We start from the raw sequence: 10,671 nt of genomic DNA, 5'->3' as shown, positions 1-10,671 counted from the left end.
GTGTTTCAACAAAACACTGAGAGTTGGACCTGTCTCTTATACACATCTAGATGTGTATAAGAGACAGCCTTAGAAGTTTGCATGTCCCACTACTCATACTTCACAATACGCCACTATCACGTTTGGACCTGAGCTAATTAATACAGCTAGAGTTTGTGAATGATAGATGATCAGTATCCACTACAGTAAATTACATCACAATTTCAGCAGACGTCAAGAGAACACTGTTTGTTTGGCGTTTGTGGTTTCTACTTTCACAATTCTGTTTGGTTTTTCAGTCTTTCTGCAAACTACTCAACCTTCACATCAAGTCCCATTCTTCTACGCTTTTCGTTTGTTACCTGTTTGTTTCTTTGATAATTTTGTTTTCTTTCTTCTTTCAGGCATGCATTCATTTGGTTGTTTATAGAATTGCATGCTCCTATAAATTTTTTCCATGGATGATCTTTATGACATTGTAAAAACTGCTTGATAATTGCATTACATTCCGAGCTGTGCATATTTCCTGCTAAATCCGGGTGCATTTTCGTGATATTCTCTCCTAGACCGGGCCTATTCCTATAAGTGAAGATGCAAATGTGTTTGTTAATGCGGCTTCCTTGAGCTGGTCGAAAGCCGGGCCTCTGCAGTACCAGCTAGGCCTAGGTGAATTGTTGTTTCGTTCGCCAGAAAAAGAAAGGCTCGCTCACACATCAGTCAGCAGACCAGAACTGACAGAGGCCTAGCCTAGGTCCTTGGCGTTAACTTGATTGCGAGAGGCCAGCCTAGGCCTACCTTATGTAATTTAGTTCTGGACGGTTTATCTCAGCCTTTCTTGATCACTAGTCTATAATTATAGCTTGTAATTCCTTTTTGTTGATCTTTATTTATTAATTTTATCAACCATCGATAATCACATGTGCACACAAACATCGCCGACGTCGGTTGTGGTCGTAAGGGGGCGCTATGTCGCATGGATGCCGGTGGTTGCTCTCATTAATCACTTTTGTAACCAATGTTTTTATGACCTTAGTAGCCCCGTTAGTAGCTTTATATCTATTAAAATAATATATGCGTTTTCTGGAGCCGTAGAAAAGTAATTTATAATTAGAGAGAACCTTATGTTTGCAAAATTAATTTGATCATTTGATTTGGTCATTTTGTTTTGATTGTAAGACTCGCACTAAATTTGTTTAAAATCCTAATTAATCAAGTTAATTAGAATGAAAATTAAAAAGAAATTAGAAATTTTAAAAGAAATAGAAAAAAAAAACAAAAAAAAACAACAAAAAAAAACAAAAAAAAGAAATAGAAAAAAAAACAAAAACAAAAAAAAAACAAAAAAAAAAGCAAAAAAAAAAAACAAAAAAACAATTGCAATTGTGAAGACTTGAAATATAAAAGTATTAACAAAAGCTTATAAAAGTGAGTTGATAAACTGCAAGCAGTAAATAGTTAAGGTAAGTAAGGTGAAGAATGAAAAATTGTGATGGGACAAAATATTTGTAAAGAATTTTTTTCCCACAGGAAATTATGTTTCCTTATTATATGGTCATGATGTGATGTCATCATGACCATATATAGTCATGATGTGCCTATATATGGTCATGATGTGTTGTCATCGTGACCATATTTAGGCATGTTAAATGTATTGTCACATAAAATCAGTGGCGTAACTAGAAGTCATGAAGTGGGGGTGCTGATGGTGGTGCAAAGGTGAAGTGGGGAGGGGAAGTGAATTTGGGGGGAAAAAGGGGGAACAAGTAAATTTTAGAGGGGCCCCCTGCGCCTCCCTAGATATGCCACTGTTTAAAATAGCCGTCCTCTGATCATCGGTAATCAATTCAAATGGGATAATGCTATGTTCACAGAACATGTAATGGTTTCCTTTCAATTAAGAGGTTATTCCTGGGTAGTGTTGTCTCTTTCGGACATCTTTGGATCCGCCCCTGAATTGGAGGTGGATTTTAATTAGGTGGGGACCTGTATTTGACATCTTTGTATTTTTCTTAATGAAGGAATTATACTATATATTTTATGATTTTATGAAGTAGTATTAAATCTTGTGTGTCAATAATTACTTATTAAGCCATTTCTGCTTCTGCATGTTTTGTAAAACCTTTGATGATGCACACTGCCCTCTAGCAGACACTGACATGTAGAAATGTGCATAAGAATTAACATTCTGTTGTCTTTTCACAACCTTCAGCATCTTCAGTACCAATAACATTTGGAGAGATTACACCTTCCAGCATCGAGTTCATCTGGTTTGATTCCTCATCTGACGTTGCATATTACAGCTTAGAGGTTACCGCAGAAGATGGTTCTGTTCAAACCGTGCTCATCCCTTTCACGTCCACAAGTCATGTTGTTGAGAATCTTCAGTCGGGAGCACTCTACGACTTCGTTTTTTCAGTTATCAATAATTACGGAAAATTCCAAATAGCGGAGTTTTCACAAAATACTGTTGGTAATTAGATCTGATTTGTTTTTTTTTTCTCTTTGAATTTCCTTGAAAATTTCCTTATTCTTATTCTTATTCATTTATTGCCAAAAACATCACAAAACACATACACAGATGACATCTAACAGAGTGAGTAGTCCGAAAACACAAAGGGAACCAAATCGCTATAACACAAGGTCAGTGTTTCCTACTCACCCAGTTTCACATAAAAATATTTGAAATTGATTAAAATACACTTAGTGCATTTTCATCAAAAACAACCACATAAAAAATTACATCAAAAAAATACAATAAAAAAAAAAGAAATAAAAAAATATTTAAAAAGTATTAAAGCATAATAAAATAAAAGGAAAAAAATTAAAGAGTAAAGCTGATTTAGATCCTGTGAAAGAAAAGAATGTTTAATTTCATTAGGAATGTCTTCCCACTGTCGCGAAAATGCATGGAATGTGGCAGGCGGAACTGGGGAGCCCGCTTTTTGGCCGAAAATATATAATGTCTCTGCAGATTTTTGTATGATCGGCTCCCTCGCAATTCATATTCCTGTTCATCTTACCAGTGCCCCCCTCCCCACTTTGAAAAACATTCCGAAGATTTCTGAGTGATGAAGGCAATTAGTTTGTGCATACAAATGCTTGAAACTTGTGGATGTATTGATACATGCATTTTTACAAGTGCTTTTACAATTGAAAGAATCCATTAGTATTTTACATACAAGTGATGTTAAAAGATAAGTTCTTCGACTCGATAAATGAGGCCAATTAAGTTGCTCTAATCATGTTTTTTAAACAATTAGAATATTTCAGTCAACTAAAAATATCACAACAAACTTTTTGCCATTTTTCAGTGAATTATAATTATTGCTGTTCATGTCATTGTCATTGGCATCATCATTATTTATTGTCCCATCAAAGAGTATATAATTGTATGAGGTCTGACTGCCTTGATTTTGCATGCGCGTAATAAAAACGGAAAACAAAGTACTGCCACAAAATAGGGGGTGTCCTTTTAGAATTCAAAGTGAGTTCAAAATCGAAAATGCCTTCTATAGACACAGCCCTCTAGTTTTTGGTTGTATTTTTAGAAAGGATTGTGTTTCAACAAAACACTGAGAGTTGGATCTCTTGCAGTTCTATGCTGTTTGTTGTCATATAATATTGATGATGTTTTTTTTAACAGTGTAAAGCTTTTGTCTTTATAGTTGATATCTCCATATGTGACAGTACTCCATGTCAGAATGGCGGACGTTGTATTGAGGATTTGAATGGCTATAACTGTGCTTGCTTAGATGGGTATCAGGGAATCAATTGTTCACAATGTAAGAAATATTCTTCTTCAGCCACTAGTACAGTAAACTGAGAGACACTGATAGCTTTAATAATCTTTATAGTATGCATTAAAAATGCTAGGATGAATTATGCAAGACTGGTAGAATTTGCCAAACCAATATTTATGCAAACAGTTTTTAAAAACAATTTATGTGTGGGTCAGCTCATTATACACTAAAAAATTAAAAAGCGGTATACCTCAACTTTTGTACAACTCATGTATACCGGTTATGAACTTACCATATGTATTTGTATTGCAGTTTTAGTATTGTTAAGTGTTATTTTAAGTCCATAATTCAATGGACCCAGATTATTCACTTACCTATTTTGTTATTTTTTAAGATTATTGATGAATGGTTCTAATAACAAAAATACTTGGGTTTTTTTCAGTGATTTTAACTGTCTCAGATGTGACAGCCTCATCTATCACCTTTACCTGGCCAGTGGCATCCTCCGAAAAAGAGGGTTATATTATCACCTTGAAGGATGCGTCCGGTGGAGTTTTTTCAAAAAGCTACTTTGTTCCTATAAGTCACATAAAGGGGAGTCATTATGAGTTAACGTTTAACAATCTGGATCCTAATGGTGATTATACGGCCAATGTCATGCTTCGCACCAGTGGAGAGGAAGGATCCATAATAAAAGTTAGAACAACAGGTATGTTACATATTCAGGTACTATGGTATTAACAATGCTGAGTTAAATCAAGGACTTTTAACTGTACCAGTATAGGAAGCTTGCTGATCTCTCACAAATACAATCTTTAATTGGAGATGGTCTTTAATTTGAGGGCTCTTTAAGTAGAGGGAGGCCTGTATTGCCATATGACCAAGGACCATGATAATGATGATAATCATATCATTTGGTTATGGTGATGACCATGATGATGGACTTGAAGTGTTGGTGGCAGCAGTGCTGTGTAGTAATATTGCTGTACAAACTACATATATAATTTAACTGAAATGATTCAGTTAAAGTTTTTGGAAATTATTATGATAGTAGTAATTTATGATTTTGTAACTGATAAGGTAGATGATAATATGGTTAACCATTTTATTGTAATTATCTCCTCAGCTCCGTGCAGCAGTTCACCATGTAAAAATCAAGCTGTTTGCCAAGATTCAGTCTCTGGATTCCTCTGCGTCTGTTGGCCAGGATGGTATGGAACATTTTGCGAAAGAGAGGTTGTCAATCTACCATGTAGTAGCTCTCCATGTCAAAATGGAGCAACATGTGTGAATAATGGAGTTGATTTCACTTGTACTTGTCCAGTGAACTTTTTAGGAACACTTTGCTCGCAGCCATTAATATTGTCAGCCTGCGACAGCAACCCTTGTCAGAATGGAGCAAATTGTTACAATTTTAATTTAGGTTTTTACTGTCAATGCCAGTCTGGTTGGCAAGGAACTACCTGCACTCTAAGGATTTCTACTACACTCTGTGATAATAGGCCTTGTCAGAATGGTGGCACTTGCTCTAGCATTGGCAACACTATTCTATGTTCCTGTCCATCTGGATGGGAAGGAACTCTCTGTGACACTGACATCAATGAGTGCATTTCCCAACCGTGCCTTAATGGTGGCACCTGTACAAACAATATTGATGCATTTCGATGTCTCTGCCCTGTAGGGTTTAGTGGTTTTACATGTGGAGTACAACTGACTTGTTTCTCTAATCCTTGCATGAATGGAGGAACATGCATTGAGTTGTCAGGGGCATATAGTTGTCAATGTATAGTTGGATATGAAGGAACTAACTGTCAGTCCAGTCTCTGTACTGACACTTTATGCATGAATGGTGGAACTTGTGTTATTCAAGCCAATGTCGCAGTTTGTTTATGCCTTCCAGAATTCACAGGAACACTTTGTGAAGTGAACATCAATCCGTGCATGTCACAGCCATGTCAGAATGGTGGAATTTGTTTTGATAGGGTCGTCTCCTTCTTCTGCCAATGTCCAGATGGCTTCAGTGGTTCCACATGTCAGCTAACTGATTGGTGTGCTAACAATCCGTGCCTTAATGGTGGTACATGCTACAGAAGTGGAAACTTTTACAAGTGTATCTGTCAAGTGGGTTATCAGGGCCAGACATGTGCAGAGATAACTATGGACTGCCGTAATAATCCTTGCTTAAATGGAGGAACCTGCACTACAACATCTGGATCTGTGTCATGTCGTTGTCTTTCTGGGATTCTCTGGCACATTATGTGAAGTTGTGGCAAGTAGATGTGGAAGTAGTCCTTGCCAAAATGGAGGGCAGTGTACGGAGTTGATATCAGGCTATCTGTGTTCTTGTCCATCGGGATATTCTGGTGTGAACTGTCAAATAAATGAAGGTAAGTTGGCTTCCAAGCTATAATTTTTCTTCGCTGATACTTTAACTGTGGAGAATAGCAGAAACCCTCTCTTTTGTGTATTTATATGATGATCTGTTTGAGGGCTTACTGGCTTTTGGAGAAGTTTAAAAGCAGTTATTGTGATTTAAATGACCTGCCAAAGTCACAAGTGAAGCCTGACCACAAGGATGAGACCCTTAATCACAGCAACTTTGTAAATTGTTCCTGTGTTCATCTGAATACTGCAGTAAACATGTTTCTTTTTACTAACAGGTTGTACTCTCAACACCTGCCAAAATGGTGGAACTTGCACCATATCATCTGGATCTGTGTCATGTCGTTGTCTTTCTGGTTATTCTGGTACATATTGTGAGGCAGTAAGTAGTGCCTGCATCAGCTCCCCATGCTTTAATGGTGCCCTCTGCATCACCACCAATACTGGTTTCACCTGCCAGTGCTCTGTTGGATTCTCTGGCACATTATGTGAAGTTGTGGCAAGTAGATGTGGAAGTAGTCCTTGCCAAAATGGAGGGCAGTGTACAGAGTTGATAACAGGCTATCTGTGTTCCTGTCCATCGGGATATTCTGGTGTGAACTGTCAAATAATTGAAGGTAAGTTCGCTTCCAAGCTCGCTTTTTTCGCAGAAACCCTCTCTTTTGTGTATTTATATATTGATCTATTTGATTGAGGGCCTACTGGCTTTTAGAGAAATTACCATTATAAGCAATTATTGTGATTTGAGTGACCTGCCAAAGTCACAAGTGAAGCCTGACCACAAGGCTAAGACCCTGAATCAGAGCAGCTTCGTAAATTGTTTCTGTATTCATCTGAACACTGCAGTAAACATGTTTCTTTTTACTAACAGGTTGTACTGTAAACACCTGCCAAAATGGTGGAACTTGCACCCAGCTAACATCTGGCTTCTTGTGCACCTGTCTCGCACATTTTGCTGGAACAAACTGCGAAGTGCCTGTCAGTAAGTACTCCAACATTAATTCTTGCATTATTACAGTTACAAATATTTGCAAAGTATAGATAGAATAATAATAGAACAATAATAATAAACAATAATATAGACATTTTTTAAATATATTTCATGACATTAAAATCAGGTTTGCTAATCACAATTATTATGAATGTTTTATTGTCAGAGAAGCTTGATATTTTGCATGTAGTGATACCATAGAGTATGTTTCCACTGCTAGAATATTATTTATGTTTATATAAATTTTATTATTTTTTATTATAAATATCTTTTATCAAAAACATAACAAGAAAATCATTTAATTAATAGATTAATTGATTTGTTAATTGACTTTACTTTTTTGACTTTATTAATTACAGACTATAACTATTGTAATAATATCCCTTGCAATAATGGAGCTGCTTGCAGGAACGATATGTTTGACCCCAAAGGTTATGTGTGTGATTGTACTACTGGCTTTACTGGTGAGACATGTGCAACCCAGATAAATGGCAACTCAGTTAACTCAGGTAATGTGGAACCATAATTATCATTGACAGGCAGATATAAGATGCTCTACGTTAAAGCCTGGTTTCCATACAAAATCGCTACACACTATCGCTGACTTCTTTGGCGATGCTGATTGGTCAGTTGAATCGGGGGCATTCCAATTGTATCGGGGACAGCTACGCAGTACAAGGATTGCAGTGAATACACTGTAGCGACTGTGTAGCGATTTTATGGAAACCAGGCTTAACAAAGCCCTGTTACGAGTCTGACGAGGTGGCGTTTTTTTTTTGTATTTGTTTTAGTTTTTTTTATTCAGCTTAAGGCACTAGGGCCAAGGATATGCCAAATAGTGAACTTAATTACTCTTCAAAGTGGAAATCCCTTCACAACACAAGCATACACACAAGATACTCTACATAAGACTAAGTCTCATTATGAGGCTGTAGAAGGTGGAGTTGTTTTTAGTCATGGGAAAAACCCTGTTACCGTGACACAAATTGAAGCTAGGATCCTGGGATTGGAAAGCAAGCATCTTAACCTCCAAGCTGTACACTTCTTTCCAAAACTAATCAACTCCACTTCTTGTTATTATTGGCCTTAGTTTATAAGCTCAAAGTATTATGTTTTCATTGTATAATGTGTTCCAATTTACTTTGAACTTGGGGGCTGAAATACAATGGGTAGTCATGCAGTATGTCCCCTAGTCCTTATAGAGTCCTTTTAGAGAAATTTCCTGGTTCCACAGATGTTGTTATGTAAATAAAAATGCTTAAATGTTTCCTTGCTACACTAACGAAATTGCCATCATTATGATTGTTGCTGTTCCTCAGACTGATAATATGATGTATTTTCAGTTTCATTGATGGATGAATGCTCTAGTAGCCCATGCCAGAATGGCGGAACTTGTCAGGATGTCATCAATGGTTACGTCTGCCAGTGTCCGTCAGGTTTTACAGGGTACAATTGTCAAAGTCAACGTAAGTTGTACATTTCTTATTCATATGCTCTATATCAGGATATTATTTATTCAACTGAACAAGAGTCGTTACTAACACTGCTAATGATTGTTGTCTAACATAAACTGCACTGTTATTCATAACCCAGTCTGTAGACATACTCTTTACTAAAGACATTCTGTAGCTCCATGACACGACCCTAGCAATACCCATCCCAACCGTCCTGCCAAGGCCACCATGAATCTTAGCTGTGCACCCTCTCTAATAATAATTGCAGATGCTGTGTCAACAAGTAGTCATTTTATCAGATATTTTATGCTATAACTAATATTTTACATTATAACTGCATTATACTTGTAGCTGAAAAATGTCCTTAATCTGTGTTATGAAACCCTATCTCCCTCCTAGAGTCATGGTAGAAGCGTCCTTGTCGCAAGCTTGGTTAACGCCAATTCTACCACACCACACAGTGGAGACGATAAGAAGAGCCTAATCTTACTCTTTGTTCTACTAATCGTTATCACCATTGTACGACTTTATTAAGACTAAAGTTGGGTACTCACTGCGCACGGCAGTCGTGCAGAATACAGCGCAATAGTGCGCGTGCAGTGAATGCCACCTACAATTAGCAGGCGGCATCGCGTCGTTTAGAGCTCACATGGAGTGGCGTTGGACGTACGATGCAGCGAGTGCCCTGCTTAGTTCAAAAGTTTACGAACTTTATTAACATACTAACATTTCTATTTCTACTGACAGTTCTATTCGTTGGCAAGAGATCTGCCCTGATGACAGACAACAAACAAATGAGGGCGCCTTACAGTGATCCAAGGGAAAAAATCGGTTCATATTTACTAATATTTATAGCATTAATCTTAACATGCACTGTTTTGTATTCAATCATTGTTTGGTCAAAATAAGATTTGATGTTTATGCTTTTATATAGTATACACCCATTGTCAGTTTATGGGCAAGTGAAACAAATGCTGTTTGGTTAGTATTTAAGATGAATATTGTGTCAGATTTTTCTTAAAATTTATACTAAGCACAAAAAAGCTGGAATATCTGACACATATAACAGGCCGTAAGTGGTTTGGGCCCCATGTTGAATGCCCCTATTTAGTCATGATGTGTCTGTATATGGTCATGATGTGATGTCATTTTGACCATATTTAGGCATGTCACATGTCACATGTCAAATAATGCACCTTGTCAGATTACTGTCAGGTAAAACAAATGCTGATTGGTTAGTGATTCGAATGAATAATGGTGATTTTTCTGTGTTTAATTTATATTAAGCAGAGGTTAACAACTTACATACATTCTGACACACTTGAGGTCAGGTCTAAAGTGAATTGAGACTGCTATATTAATTTCAGTATGTTATTTATTAACTTACTGTATGTTATTCAGTACCTTGGGAAACCATGGCCTAATGTGAAAATCCAAGATAGTATATCAGCTTACAAATTGGAAAATTTGTTTTTCAGAGAAGAATTATTTGTAATATTTATATAAATAGTGGAGGTGCTTCTCCATATGAAGTTGTTGCATTTTGTAGGACCTTAGCAGTAATATTCAGTCGTGGATGAAAGGCTGAAAGGTTCATTATGGACTTAGTGTTTGTGCTGGTTCCGCTCTGCCTATGGACACAGTGCTTGTTCTGGTTCCGCTCTGCCTAACATGTTAATTCTTATTTTGTTATTGTATTATAAGGCAGATAAATGAATAAAGAAAGAAAGAAAGAAAGCCAGACCAATACTTCATCTTTTAATAGACATCTTTTTAAAAACTCAGCAATTTCAATGGCCCGTTTAGAGTAATTTTGTATGTCAACAATTAAGTAATGTACATTCTACTGTCGTATTTCAATAGTTGTATTAAAATATTTGAAATAATTCCAATGTACGAAATTATCATGTGTTTTTTCTCAAATGTGATAATTGTTTTCTTTTATGATTACCTTACCTTTGTTAATTATTGTTCAAAATATGTTTTAGTTAATTAAAACTATAATGCAAACACATTATACATACACACAAACCATACAATAATAGACAAACGTCATAATTAAAGTGAAAGGCCTTCAGTGCTAGATGGTCGGTATAAAAATATCTATGGAAGTAATATATATATA

General features: G+C 36.4%; 1 protein-coding gene across 1 annotated transcript in view; it reads left to right on the top strand.

Annotated features, from left to right (window-relative positions):
- The window catches only part of LOC117117556 (neurogenic locus notch homolog protein 1-like), a 23,790-nt gene extending 13,348 nt beyond the window's left edge, over positions 1 to 10,442 (top strand). The window contains 10 exon segments of the mRNA XM_033261889.1: positions 2,189 to 2,449; positions 3,645 to 3,761; positions 4,162 to 4,428; positions 4,846 to 5,957; positions 5,959 to 6,106; positions 6,380 to 6,718; positions 6,973 to 7,083; positions 7,452 to 7,601; positions 8,436 to 8,558; positions 9,294 to 10,442. Of these exon segments, the coding sequence (XP_033117780.1) occupies positions 2,189 to 2,449; positions 3,645 to 3,761; positions 4,162 to 4,428; positions 4,846 to 5,957; positions 5,959 to 6,106; positions 6,380 to 6,718; positions 6,973 to 7,083; positions 7,452 to 7,601; positions 8,436 to 8,558; positions 9,294 to 9,454 (2,789 nt within the window). The 3' untranslated portion in view covers positions 9,455 to 10,442.
- Positions 10,443 to 10,671: the final 229 nt, after the last annotated feature.

The sequence above is a fragment of the Anneissia japonica genome, unplaced genomic scaffold (genome assembly GCF_011630105.1).
Source record: "Anneissia japonica isolate Jap-2015-1 unplaced genomic scaffold, ASM1163010v1 scaffold287857_len828801_cov194, whole genome shotgun sequence".
NCBI classification, from domain to species: domain Eukaryota; kingdom Metazoa; phylum Echinodermata; class Crinoidea; order Comatulida; family Comatulidae; genus Anneissia; species Anneissia japonica.
The sequence above is the reverse complement of the archived record's forward strand: the minus strand, read 5'-3'. Positions and strand labels throughout refer to the sequence as shown.